At 48.0% G+C, this 14,514-nt stretch overlaps 1 protein-coding gene across 4 annotated transcripts in view; it reads right to left on the bottom strand.

The window, feature by feature from the left end:
- The window catches only part of TNRC6A (trinucleotide repeat containing adaptor 6A), a 43,742-nt gene that overhangs the window by 4,806 nt on the left and 24,422 nt on the right, over positions 1–14,514 (bottom strand). For 3 of the 4 annotated variants that reach the window (XM_066561085.1, XM_066561086.1, XM_066561084.1), the window contains 14 exons: positions 10,960–13,548; positions 9,988–10,152; positions 9,660–9,835; positions 9,420–9,500; positions 8,938–8,989; positions 6,832–6,974; positions 6,354–6,500; positions 6,045–6,182; positions 5,696–5,824; positions 5,543–5,620; positions 5,126–5,336; positions 2,191–2,322; positions 600–758; positions 166–306 (listed from right to left, as the gene is read on the bottom strand). In XM_066561085.1, coding sequence (XP_066417182.1) covers positions 166–306; positions 600–758; positions 2,191–2,322; positions 5,126–5,336; positions 5,543–5,620; positions 5,696–5,824; positions 6,045–6,182; positions 6,354–6,500; positions 6,832–6,974; positions 8,938–8,989; positions 9,420–9,500; positions 9,660–9,835; positions 9,988–10,152; positions 10,960–13,548 — 4,341 coding nt within the window. The remainder of the gene's footprint in view (positions 1–165; positions 307–599; positions 759–2,190; positions 2,323–5,125; positions 5,337–5,542; positions 5,621–5,695; positions 5,825–6,044; positions 6,183–6,353; positions 6,501–6,831; positions 6,975–8,937; positions 8,990–9,419; positions 9,501–9,659; positions 9,836–9,987; positions 10,153–10,959; positions 13,549–14,514) is intronic. The other variant, XM_066561087.1, reaches the window with a different exon arrangement.

Here is a 14,514-nt window from a genome sequence, read left to right as displayed (position 1 = left end):
ACACAAGGGACAAACCAGGAGAGGAGCAAGGAGGAAACACAAGGGACAAACCAGGAGGGGAGCAAGGAGGAAACACAAGGGATAAAGCAGGAGGGGAGCAACAGCAAACATCTGCACGACAGCAGGGGGAAGGTTCCACACGATGCCCCAGCAGGCTGAGCATACCACTGTTCCTGTCCCTGAGGTGGTCAACTTCCCGCACAGTATTAATTGAGAGATTGTTTATGACACTGCCAGGAGTGACGTAAGGGTCAGTCTCGGGGTCGATGTTTGGATAACCTTTCCATGGCTCACCAGGGCGAAACTCTAGGAATACAGATGAAGGAAAGAAGCTTATTTTCCCCGTATTTTTAAAAAGGAAACAGCTGTCTAAACAATACATCTCCTAATGACTGAAAATCCAAAACCCTTTAAGCATTTAATTTACTTGATTTAGCCATCACTGTATTAATTTGATTTCTCTGGCAGACACAGTTCTCTCTGTACAGTAAAGCTGCCATTCTCCATTTCCATCTGCTGAGAGCACCCCTGGTGCCCTCCTGCACCGGCTGCTGCCCCAGGAGCAGGGGCCCAGGCGGGGAGGGAGGGCAGGGCTGTACCTGGGGGCCAATTAACACTGCTAGAGCCATTAGGCGATTTGGCACGGGGCCAGCCGTCCCCAATGGAGCCGGGAGGACTGGCTGGGGAGTTACTGCTGTTCAGGAAGTCGTAAGGAACAAACGGAGAATCTTCCAGCCTAAAACCACTTGAAATAGCACCTGATGGAAAAAAAGAAAAAAAAATAAAAATAAAGCAGTCAAATATTTTTCACGGCTGGTTTTTATATCCCTATATAAATACATATAAAATCGTGCCCTTGTAAATCATTCATGAAATATATAGCAGCACACTGTCCTCTTGTGATGCCAAGTTATACTGGAGATCATACAGGAGTGTATGAATCAAAATGAAATATGTCTGAGTAATGCAGGAGAAAACTATAACAATAATACCCCATGAAACCCCTTCACTAAAACAGTACATTTTATTCAAAGAAACGTGTCCAACTCAAGTAAAGTATTAATTCCAGAGGTAAGAGCATTCTGGGGGACCCCACTTGACTAACAGGGCTCTGTGGTGGGAGAGCTCATGAAAGAAACAGCTACAACCTGTGAGGGATCTTTAGCTACTGCAAAGCTCTGTGGATTCTGTTCCTGTTCTTGGGAGGCAAAAAAATTAATTTAAAAATCTCTGGAGACAGAGAAAGGAATGGTTTAAAAGTTACCAGACAGCAAAGCCAGTTCTGCTGCAGTTCTGAGGGAAGCAGGGACTGCATGAGATACAGAAATTCCTGGCTCTGGTCAGAAAACATCACCTACAGGTAAAGCAACACCACCACTGCCTGTGGCAACAGTGGGAGGGGTTCAGCAGGGCAGCTGCAGGGAATGGCCACTACCAGAGGCAGCTCAGAGCAGCAAAGCAGCTGATGCACCTAAAAATACCCCGACAATCTGAGCCTGAACAGTAACAGGAGACTGGGGACATTTATAACTATCTTTAGACACAGATTCTTGGGCTATAGACTCGAATTTTAACTGGATGATTTCAAGCAACTGAAACAGCTGAAATGTCATATGAATCTTGATTATTGGAATGAAACACGAAGCAAGGAAGTTCAGCTCCTCTAAAACTAAGGACAGCAATGGTACCAAGTCTAGCCCTTCTAAGCTCTTCCCTATTTTAGAATGCAAACACAGACATTCATAACCAAAACCTGCCAGTAAAAATGTCAGCCATGCCCAGAATGTGGTAAATCCCCCAAAATCACCTTAGGACAGAAGGGTGGTGGGAGAGAAAACTTGAAAACTGAGCTTTTGGCTCAAAAATATATGAAGCATTCCACTGGAGATTAAGGTAAAGCTAGTAGCAATAGTCACAGCTACAGAAAAGTCTGGTTAAAAATGAGTTCTGTAGAATGTTTCTAGTAATCTCATCACAAGATCATTCTGTGAGCACAGTCAGCAAAGCTGTGGCTGCTGTGGTAGACAAAGCAAGCTGGCACAGACAGCACAACAGGAACTGCTGTATATAACACAGGAGTGATAACACAGCCCAAGAACCACTGCAGAGCTGCAGTGACCCCAGAACGCCAGGGGCTGGCCTGGGGTCACTCCTTGAGCCCACGTGCTGCCCAAGGAGTGCTGCACCTACCATGTTTGCTGGAGTTCTGATCTAAGGATGTGTTCATAGAAATGCTGTCGACTGTAGTCCATTTCCTCAGCCGAGACTGTGGCTCTTTAATACTGCTCATATCCAGGTTTACATTCAAGTTTGAGTTCATTCCTGAAAGCACACACAGCTCATGAGACACAGAGCAAGCCTCTCCTGCTGCTCCTCGCCACTGCTGCCCCAGAAAGCACTGAAGAGCACGTTGCCATGGTTATGTCATGCTTCAAGTCTCTGCTTCTGAGGAACGTTCTAGCACTGAAACCAGGGAACTCTGCACACAGAAGCTAAGCTGAGCAATGCAAAGCACTCCCAAGTTCTCAGCTCATGTCCTCATGCAAAAATGTCAGTGGAAGAAGACATTAGGAAGTTAAGAGAAACCAAAATGTAAATACCTAAAATATGGGGCAAACAGAACTGCTCTTGACCTGCTGTAGCTGTGCTCTGTATCTCAGATGTTTCTCTGCCAGAGAATCAAGACAATGCCAACCCAAATCAACTCAAATACCTGGAAAACCAGGCTCTTCTGGCCTTGGACAACGTGCCCACATGTTTGCCCTTGGCATGCCTGCTCCTTTCCAAGTCTGTAAGAATGCTGAACTCACAGCTCTACCTGGTGCCTTCCCAGCCCTTCAGACCTGTTTACTTCTTTTCTGAAAAGAAACCACTACAAGAATTTAGCTTGAGAACAGAGACATACAGGGAACTTCTCAAATGTCTCCTGGAAACACCTTCCTTCAGCACTGGGAACAAGGGCTTCCTCTTGCTCCTAAGTGCACGTTCACAGCCATAAAGAAACTGATTTACTTTTTGAGGGGGTTTTGTTTGTTTTTCTTAAAGGCATGAGCAAGAGTTGGTGCCAGAAAAGCCTCCCCTTGAAATGCCTCATGAAAAGAGCTTGGAACAGGATGGAGTTTTAAGAACTATAACAACTATCAATAGGTCAAACAGAAAAAAAGGGAATGTCCAGCTGATCCTGTTTCTGACACCTCCCTCTGGCATTCTGCTGTTGTCAGAGCAGTAACTCTGCACCACAGTAACCTTCCTTCCACCTTTGGAGAAGCTGCAGAGACCAGACCTCCAAGAGAAGGGTTAGAAAGACCCCAGGCTGGCAGAGGGGCACAGCTGTGACAGGCCAATGCCAGCCCCCAGCAGGCACAGCTCTCTGTGGGACATGTGTGGGCTGAGTGATGGATACCAGTCCCTGGACATAATCCATCATTTAAACACTTCCCAGAAGTAATTCTTCATATCCTACTGTGGAAGACCTTATATTAGTTATATAGTTATACTATTAGTTATAGTATACTCAGTACTAGTTATTATTTATATCAGTTACACTCACTAGAAAGGTTGTTTTTATTAACAGAAATACTTAATTCTATAATGAACTGGGATGTGACTGCAGAACTGGTGAGGGAGAGAAAAGGATGCTCTGGGTGAGTATCTAGTGAATCCTGACAAATCCTTTCCCTGAAATGGAAACAGCTCTCCTTGCTCTCCTGACACTGTTATGGGAACACAGAGAAAACAACAAACCCACAGGGTTTTCCAGGAGACAGCTGGGCAAGGTGAGCTCCCTCTAACACAGCTACACCACCACGCTGCACTGGGAGGTGACACCAGCTTTCCTCTGCACTCAATTCTTCACTAGGGGGGAGAAATTCCAGCAACGTGCTCCTCCTGCCCTTCAGCCTTTATGTGAGGATGAGGGTGGCTCTGTGTGCTGAGCAGAGGGACCCCAACCAATCCCAGACCCCTGAGGGATCTCAAAGCAACCTGACACACACTGCAGGCTCCTGAGCCGTGGCCATGACCCATGTGAGAGAGCAGCTGTGGGGCAGTGTACAACAATTCCAGCTCAAGGAATCAAACACAAAGGAGCCTGACCTGGGCAGGATGCAATCCCTCAGCAGAGTTTGGTGAGAAAGTGAAATGTGCCTTTCCTCAGGGCTAACACAATGTGTCCAACAGCTCAAAGACTTCCTTTGTATGCCTTGCCCTTTGAATGAAAGCAGAGCTGGACACTGACGCCAACCATCACCAGCAGCTCTGGAGCAGCAGCCTGGACTGGCCCCAGGCCACCCCCAGTGTGGCACTGTCCTGGCCAGTGCCACTCTGCCTGCAAGCACAGGACCTCAGCTGCATGTCCAGGAACAAACTTCCCTGCAGAGGCCAATGAGAATGCAATCAGCCCAACAGAAAGGACCCAATCAGAATAAAAGAGAAGAAAAGCAAAAATGAAGGGGAGGAAAGAAACGGGGGTAAGGAACAGAGGTAAATGGTAAACAGCTGTAGTAAGATAGCATTAAAAAGGGACCTAAAGTAAGAAGAAAATATACAAGCCTGGAATTTCTGAAGTAGAAATTGGACAGAAGCCTGAAAATGTAGGGAGAAAGAAACAGGAGAAGTTTGTATTTATAAACGTTCAGACATTTTGCCTAATGAGACAACAATTCTTTAAAAATGCAAAGCCAAAAGCTTTCTTTCCTGGACAAAACCACTAACAGGCAAAGTGACTGTTCTACCTTTGCAGTTCTAGAGACATTGAAAGCATTTTTGAAATCCCAAGAAATGTGTCTACACCAATGGATTCTTTGCATGGATTCTGCTTAAAGTCCTTCAGCTCCAGGAATCAGGACTCTGTATCACCCTGGGGATCCAGGGGACAAAAGGAGCACTAGAAGGAGCCTGTCATTCCTCAGGACTGTGAAGTATTGTGCCCTGAGACAGGGACACTCACTGGGAATGAGTGTACTTGGGGAAAAGTTATTTGGTGAGCAAGGGTAACCCCACACAGAACTACTAGTTCCACTAAAAAGGGAAGTACTGACAGGGTTACAGTCATTTTCCAGGAGGAAGCAAGGGGAAAAGTGGGGCTGTGTGTCACACAAACACTGATTGACTGCAGGGCACCCACCTATAGGGAAGCTGCTGAATGCATTGATTGGTGAGGGCCCTTTCTGCAGCTCAGGAGTAGTGTGGGGCATGACATTCTCGAGGAAGGATTTCATGGAGGGCTGATGGAGTGACTGCTGTTGAGAGGGTGGAGTTTGCTGCTTCATTAACAGGTTTGGATCAAGCTGACGGGACTGTTGCATCATCTGTTGCTGCATACTAAGAGATCGACCCTTAAAAAAAACAACAGAGCAGTTACAACACCATGAGCAAAAGCTTTTCCATGTTCCGAGAAAGAGAAATGCACCTTTGTGCCCTGTGCATCCTGCACAGCCAAACCCCAGCACACTTCAGTGCGAGTCACAGCAGGAAATGCAGCTCAGGATGAAAAGCAGCTCTCAGGAGAGGCTGCGAGGGGAGAGTGAGGAGGTTTCCTTACCTGCTGCTCCTGCTGCTGCCGACCCCCTGAAGGCACACTCCTCTGGGGCTGTGCCTTCTGCTGCTGAGCCAGCAGCCGCTGCGAGACAGCCCAGGGTTAGAGCAGGACAGACACCGGCCCCGGCCCCCACACCCACAGCCAGCACCAGCTCACCTGTAACTGGGAGATCTGAGAAAGCTGGTTTAACTGGGACAGTTGATTCAACATGGCTACCTGTTGTGGGCCAAAGAGTGGGCTCAGGCCACCGCTGTTTGGTGCATACTTCAGTAATGATACTGGAACCTGCAACACACGCCAGGGCCAAAGGCAACTGTAACAGCTCTACCCGGGCCAGAGTATGCAGAATACTATAAACCCTGGTCAACACGTGCCTGGCTTCATCAAGCCAAATACGCTCCCAAATATTTGCAGAATAACTATCAGCAACACCAACAAACAAGGAACAATTTTCTGAAGCGGCATTTGGCTAATTCATACACAGAGTGTTTTCTGTATCACTTACCTGAGGGGATAGTAATGGAGGAGGCACTTGAGCACGTGGATTAGGCTGAGATGAATTAAGAGGTTGTGCTGGAGGCTGCTGCATGCTCCTGGGCTGTGCTGCTATATTCCCAACACCAAACACACTGGGATTGCCATTCTGGGGAAAGGATGGGCAGTCAGTGACAGAAAACCTCTTCTGCTGCTTCTCCCACCCCACACATTTCAATCACAAGTTAAACAGGTATCAATTACACAAGCAGCTACAACATTATATCAAAAGGCATTAAATGCAGTAAGTAACACACCAAGGATATGCACACAGCCTTACCTGTCTAACAGAATTCAAGCTTTGCATACCCAGCCCTGCTAGGGAGCCCAGGGCTTGGTTAGGTAGTGCATTATTTGAAGGGGGAAGCTTCATGTTTTGATTGGACATAAACTGCATGTTTTGGGACTCGTCTGCTACAATGCCATCCTGATGGGACAGACAAACCGAGGCGCAACAACCAGCCAGCAAGCAAGCAGAAGGGAGAAACCATTGCAGGAGCAGAAGGGAAGAGTCACAGGACAGTCCAGCACCAGCAGGAAATAGGCAGAAAACAAAAGAGATCAGGTTAGTCATCGGTACTGCCAAGGGCAACAGAGAGTGCTTAGTACTGTGCATCAGTGAGTTAACAAGAACAGACCTGTGTCATGGATTAACCAGCCAGCCCTCAGCCCCCCTGCAGCAGGCTCAGGAGCACACAGCTCCCTGCTCAGGACACAGTGAGGGAGCTCAGCAGTGTCCCCAGAGAGACCCCACTGACCTTATCGAAGTAAGGACCGCGATCCATGGAAGACTCTTTGGGAATTTGGGGACGAGAACCGGGGCCTTTTCCAACCACACGATTGTAATCTCCCACGCCCAGGCCGTGCTTGTCCATCTCCATCCTCTTGTCCTGCAGTAACCCTGGGCACAGAGAGCTGGCTGCACACCCTGCGGGCTCCAGCCCCAGCCACACCAACACAGACCTTGTGCTGGGGTGCTGAGCTGAGCCTGCCCTGGGGCAGGACAGCCGTGGACACACAGCATCCAGCTGTGCACAGCCCTGGACACACAGCATCCAGCTGTGCACAGCCCTGGACACACAGCATCCAGCTGTGCACAGCCCTGACACACAGCACCCCAGCTTTGTACAGCCCTGACACACAGCATCCAGCTGTGCACAGCCCTGACACACAGCACCCCAGGTTTGTACAGCCCTGACACACAGCATCCAGCTGTGCACAGCCCTGACACACAGCATCCAGCTGTGCACAGCCCTGACACACAGCACCCCAGCTTTGTACAGCCCTGACACACAGCATCCAGCTGTGCACAGCCCTGGACACACAGCACCCCAGCTTTGTACAGCCCTGACACACAGCACCCCAGGTTTGTACAGCCCTGACACACAGCATCCAGCTGTGCACAGCCCTGACACACAGCATCCAGCTGTGCACAGCCCTGACACACAGCACCCCAGCTTTGTACAGCCCTGACACACAGCACCCCAGGTTTGTACAGCCCTGACACACAGCACCCCAGCTGTGCACAGCCCTGACACACAGCACCCCAGCTTTGTACAGCCCTGGACACACAGCACCCCAGCTTTGTACAGCCCTGGACACACAGCACCCCAGCTGTGCACAGCCCTGACACACAGCACCCCAGCTTTGTACAGCCCTGGACACACAGCACCCCAGCTTTGTACAGCCCTGGACACACAGCACCCCAGCTGTGCACAGCCCTGAACACACAGCATCCAGCTGTGCACAGCCCTGGACACACAGCACCCCAGCTTTGTACAGCCCTGACACACAGCACCCCAGCTGTGCACAGCCCTGACACACAGCACCCCAGCTTTGTACAGCCCTGGACACACAGCACCCCAGCTTTGTACAGCCCTGGACACACAGCATCCAGCTGTGCACAGCCCTGACACACAGCATCCAGCTGTGCACAGCCCTGACACACAGCACCCCAGCTTTGTACAGCTCTGGACACACAGCACCCCAGCTTTGAGAGGACACCCCCTGTACCAATGCCTGCACACATCTGAGGCATGGAATCACCACCAACACACTTTGCAAGGCTTCACACAGTAATATCTGTCAGCTTGCTCTTAAAATCAAGCATGTATAATTGTTCAAACTTGCAATAATTTAAATAGCAGGCCTGCCATTAATACTGAAATCTAAAACCCAAAAGACAATGAGCCCCAAAGTGAAAATACCCAATTTTAAAGTGGAATAAGGAGAGAGTAACTACACTAAAAACTACAATGCTGCAATTAGTTTTAGTTAAACATTCTATCATCACAGTATACTGTAATTAATGTATTAAGAATTATTTTTCATTTGCTAAAGAAATCCTAACAGTAAATGGAATCAAATAAACTGTAACTGCTCCCAAGTAATTTTACACTCAGGTTTAAGCATTTCTAAAATAACTGTTCAGTCTTAATTCAGTTCTTAGAACTGACCACGTGTTTCCAAGAATGAACCCAATGAGCCCATGTGGGATTTGGTATGTTTCTGTTTATACTCAGTGGAGGTGCCTGGAGGGCAATCAAGATATTTATAGTACAAGGAACAACCCCACCCCACCCTGGAAACATCCTCTCATGCCAGTTTAACATACATAAATATGGATAAACTTAGCTTGATACGTGGCCAATATTCCTATAGCAACCAGGTGATTCTGTGTGCAGCATTACTCACACACACAAATACTCTTCTCTACAAGGACATTCCTTTTCTTCAGGGAAATATACACTTAACTACATATACACTACATATCATTTCAAAAATGTAATTTACAAAAGGATATAAGGTAGTAGAGACTATAGAAGAAAAAGCAATGAAGTCCAGCTCGGTTCTACTGTTCTTACCTCCAGACATGTCCATCTTATTGCTCTGTATGGGTTCTTCTGGTGATTCTCTCTGAAGTAATAAAATAAATCACTGTTATTTCATTTTTAAGATAAAACAAAGAGATTCCTGCACACTATTGCAATTCAAAACTGCAAGAAAGAAAAATCAAGACAATCAGATGCTACTTTAACGCATTTCCTCCCTTCAGTTGCTATCCAGTGAATAATAGGTTCCCTCACCAGAACTCCTAGTAAATGCAGTAAAGCATCAGACTATAGGATGAATACCTGGGTAGTGGTTACAAAACCACTTTTCATCAATAAAGAGATCTTTTTGCAATGAGAATGCACAGAAAAGGGATGGATGACAGGGCAGACAAGCACAAGTAAAGAGAAAACCACGATGAAAATGAACACTTGGCAATTGAGCATTTCAATGTCTGCACATTGTAACAAGCCCTGTGGAAAGGCAGCAAAGGCAGACAGAGACAAATACTTACTGAAAAACTGAGATTTGTGAATTGCTTAATGAATGGATTGATCCATGTTTCATCTTGCTTATTTCCACCTTTCATTATTCCCTTTAAAACAAAAAGGAATTCCTGTGATACTCAGATCCGACTTTAATTACATCAACACGTGTTAAGAATGAAAATGAAAGTGTAATGTGCAAGTGCAGTAATCCATTCTGACTCAGCTTTCAGAAATGACTGCAGGCCTTGCCCCGAGCTGCTCCTCACCTTTGTGGGCATTTTCTTCATGTAGGGTGGCCAGTTTAACGAGGGGTTAGCTTCTTGTGAGGAACTGCTGTTCCACATTCCAATCTCCACATCCTCCTCTTCCTCCCAGCTGGTCTGACGACTGCCACTCAATGGCATATCATCTCCACACCAACTATCTTGCATAGATTTAGGCCCTGGTGGTGAAAGAACCCAGCAGTGAACATTGCAGAAGCAGCTCCACCGAACAGCTCGATGCCTACTGCAAGGTAAAAACCTTCCCTGCAAGGAAACCACGGAGCTTCCAGAGAGGGATTTCAGCCTTCTCAAGCACACTGAGAGCACTCACCAGGCTTGTTTGGAGGCTGCTGCCCCAGAGAAGTGGTTCCCCAGCCAGAGGTGCCTCCTGCATCGCTGACAGGCTCTCCCCAGCTCGTACCAGTGTCCATGGGCTTGCCCCACGCCGCTGTCCCGTTATCCACAGTGGTGGCTGGAGCAGGAGGCTCTCCCCAACCTTTGCAAAGCAGGGGGAGTTATTGGCATCGTTCTGAACAAGATTTTAAAGCTACCTAAAGAGACCCAAGTGTTTTGCCTTTTCTATATGCTTAACATACAGTAAAAAGCATGTGAGCACATATTCTTGTTTTGTGGGAGGGTCATTGCTACAACTGCAAGCTGTTCCATTAATAAAAGTAATCACAAAAATACAGATTTTGTATTTACAGTATTACATTCTGATAATTCAAATTTCCAAGATATTAAGCTAAGAGCTGCTTGTTACAAGTAACTGACTCCATCTGGCACTTAAAAAGAGACACAGCACAAAATACTTCCTATATCCTGTTAAGTTCCTCTCCAAAATCATTATTTACTGCTCATGAAGCTACAAGACCAGAAAGTCTGCCACCAAATCCTTAAAAACCCATCACCCCTCATTCTGTCCTGCAGAAGCTCAATGTGCTTCTTTTTTTTTGAAGCCTCATTGGCAAAATTAAATTTTATCTGGTTTAGAATCATTTAGGAAAGTATTTCAATCCTCAGACACTATTTTAAGTATTTTCTCTGTGTTCCCACTCCCCAGAACTCAAGCAGAGCTGTTTAGCCCTTATTACTGCAGTTATTTAAAACTGGAGCTCCCAATCTGTACAAACACATCAATGCTCTGTGACAATGCTGTTCATTTCTTTAACAAACAGAAACTGTACTTCATTGCCACTTTGCCCTTTCCACTCTGAAACTAAAATATTGTTCTAAGAAGCAAGACTAAAAAAGAGCTTTACAGTCAATAGAAAACACAAATTTGGGTAAAAGCCAGGCTTACCAGAACCCGAGCTGCTCTCCTTGCTAGACATGGCACTTGAAGACAGTAGCTGCGGGTGTACCTGTGCTTGCTGGTCTGAACTGCTGCTACTGTTAGGGACATTTTTATTCCACATATTCACATTTTTGTAGTTGTATTTGCTCGGATCACCCCAAGCAGAAGTTCCATCATCAATCTCCATCTTGCGGCGAATGGATTCGGGGGACGGCTCCTCCCAGCCCGTGGGCTCCTCCTCCTTTGCTGGGGCTGGCATCGGCCCCCCCAGCCAGCCGGACCCCGGGGGCTTGTTTGTGGCAGACGGGGCTCCCCAAGAGCCAACATCTTGTTTGTTCCACTCAGGAGAGGTGATTGGCTTTGATGAGTCCCCCCAGACTTGAGGCTGATTGGATTTGGGAGGATCTCCCCAGCCCTGGCTCTGATTAGACTTTGCAGGCTCATCCCATCCTGAAGAGTTGTTTGGGGTTGCATTGCTGCCTCCCCAAGTAACAGAATTTGATTTACCTGGCTCATTCCAACCAGACACCGACCTGTCGCTGTTGCTGCCTCCAGAACTGGATTTCTTTGCCTCACCCCAGTGGTTACTTCTGGAGTTTTCACCCCAGCTATCACCAGCAGACACCGCCCAACCCTGGCTGGCCTTCTGTCCATCTCCCCATCCCTGCTTCATCTTCGGTGTGTCATTCCAGGATGACTTTTCTTCTTTGCCACTTCCCCACGATTGATTGCTCTTGACCATTACTGTAGCAGCAGAATCTTCTTCCCACCCCCCTTGGCTGTTTGACCCTTTGGAGTCTCCCCACCTTGTAGCAGACTTTGGATCTCCCCACCCCGATACAGATGAGGTATCGTTATTATTAGGGCTAGGTCTATCCACACACCCCCCTGAGCTGGAAGTCTGTGTCACAGAGCCCCCCCAGGCCTCTGTCCCATTGTCAGTTTTTCTTTCACCCCTCGGTGACGTTTCGGTATCCCAGGCAGTGTTCTGTTTGATTGGAGTCTGTCCCCACCCGGAGTTGGAAAGGACACGCGGATCTAGGTCAGTTCTGTTCACTATGCTTTGGAGTAACGTGTGCTGGTCAACTTTCCTCCTCTCTCGGTTCTGGCCCTCGGTAGCCGCTCTGTCCTCGTGGCACCCGGCGCTCTCCGAGCTGCCCTCGCTGTCCCCCGTACCTGTTTTGGCCCACGAGCTGCTCTGCTCAGCCATCTGGGAGGCAGCAGAACTCTGGCTGCTGAGCTCCTCCTCCTCAGTAGACTTCCATCCATTTGTAAACTTCCTGCTGTTTCCACTGACGCCCTCGTTGGAATGCTGATTGCCGGGCAGTTTGCTCCATTCCCCGTTGGAAATGTTGGTGCCAGTGTTCTGTGCAGGGCTGCCCCATCCTCTTCTGCTCCCGCCAGCGCTCGCACCGCTCCCGTTTCCCCACGGCATGTTCTGGGAGCCGACTGCCCCTGCCTCCCACACCCCTCCGCCTTTATTCCCGTTGATTTGAAAGTTAGTGCTGCTGGGCCCGCTGCCGCCCGGCTGCATTAGAGTTGCATTCACAGTGTCACCATTAGCTTGGCTGTTTGGGCCTGGACATTTGTCTCCAGAGTAACTAGAACCATAGGCACCCCAGGTAGTACCGTAAGAGCCGCCAGTTTTGGCCTCACCGTTGCTCAGGTGAGAGATGGAAGTGCCGTTTGCCACTGGAGAGGCCTGAATCTGAGAATGATTCATTGTGCTCACACGCCAGGCCCCGGGCCCTGCAGTGCTGGGCAGCTCGTTCATCTGCACCGAACCAGCAGAGTTTGGTAAACTAGAGGTCATAAAGTTAGTAGTGTTATTTGGTCCATTCATTTCAGTGTTAAGGTTTTGAGGTTGCCCACTGAATGAAACATTCCTTGTACCATTCACTTCAGAATCACAACTTTCCTGAAGGCTTCCCCAGGAACCGTGGGCTGAGCCACCCACTTTCGAGTTAATACTCTGGCTGTTGGCCATCTGACCTATGGTACTGCACTGAATGCTTGTGCCAGGACTCCCACTCCCCACGGACCCTTTCAGGGCATGTCCACTGTTCTCCAACACGGACCAGGCACCATGGTTGCCATTTGAATTCAAAGTGCTTGGATTTAACCCTCCATTTGATGAAGAGCTTATGGTGCCCCAAGCATTCATTCTATTGTTGCTACTTTCAGATTTGCTGTCAGGAGCATCCACAGAAACTTGACATGTGCTTATTATGGACCCATGGGATAACCCCCAGGGCCCATTAATACTTCCATTGCCCACATTATTGCTGTTGCTACCAACCACAAACTTATTCTGAGCCCCGTGGCCGAGGCCGTTGCGAATGCCGTCGCCCTCTCCTGCCGTGCTCCCTGAAGCCATGATCACGAGGTTCCGCTCCGACCCAGAGCTGGAGGCAGAGTCAGTGTCCATACATTCTGAAGTCAGCTCTGGGTCACTGCCAGTGATTGATGGCCATGCTTCTTTGTCAGAGCCGTCTACGATAACTTTATCCCAGTTTGTGCTGGAGTCACTATTTGAAGAGACTGGTCCCCAGTGAGAATTTTCATAATGGGATCCTAGACCACTGTGGTTCAGATCTAGAACGAAGAAGGAAAGCCCAAGAGCATTATTATGAGTTTAGCATTGTTACTTCATTAAGCAGAAGAGGGGGAAAAAAAGTATAAAGATATTAAGCCAGGAATTATTTTGCTTATTATTTTGCTTCTGTTAAAACTACAGTCATGGAAAGTGACAGAGAAAGCTCTAAGTACAGCTGCCCAGAGGCTGCCACGCACAGCCCAGAACACCTCCCAGCATGCAGAGCTGCTCTCACAAAAACCTCAGAAAACTTTAGACTCCTAAGGGTCTTTTTCTTCCAGAGAAACATTTTTTAAAAGGATACCCTGTATCACCACATACAAACTATTTTCTAAAACACATATAGGTATTAAAAACACAATAGTAAATAAAGCCTGAAAACACACCAAAAGGCAGAAATTCCAAGAGGACATGGCCCTGGCCCAGCAGTACTAACTGCTGTGTGACAGAGAACACACACCTTCCCACCCCTGTTACAGATGTTGTACAGGAGCCTTCAGTACAAGTTATTCAAGGTATTTTCTTTAATACAACACCAGCTTGGCACAAAATGCACAACACCCATCTGAAGTTCTGCTTTCAGAATGCACTGATGCACAAGCCTATTTTTAATTAATTTTTAATCAATATCAGTATTGCTCATCCTACAGTGAAACAGAACTGAGTGTAAGACCCTGGCTCCCAGAGGTGGAGCAGCTCAGAGCAGGGAGCACCCACTGCTCCTCAGCCCTGGCACTCAGCTGAGCTTCCCCTGGCACATCGAGGTGAGGAACAAGGATGGTGGCCCAGCAGTTTGCACCAGGAGGAGTGGCAGAGCCCTTGGCAGCCAGGCAGAGTGCTGTGATGATGTGTGGCAGCTGGAGAGCCACCACCACCCTTGGGAGAGCCTGGATTTGGCTGAGCCTAACCCAGAGCCTGCCCATTCGGGTGGCGCCACAAGAACACTGCCAGGGCTGAACAACCGC

Source organism: Molothrus aeneus, chromosome 16, assembly GCF_037042795.1.
Source record: "Molothrus aeneus isolate 106 chromosome 16, BPBGC_Maene_1.0, whole genome shotgun sequence".
In the NCBI taxonomy this organism is placed as follows: domain Eukaryota; kingdom Metazoa; phylum Chordata; class Aves; order Passeriformes; family Icteridae; genus Molothrus; species Molothrus aeneus.
This window is presented reverse-complemented; position numbering and strand designations above follow the sequence as displayed.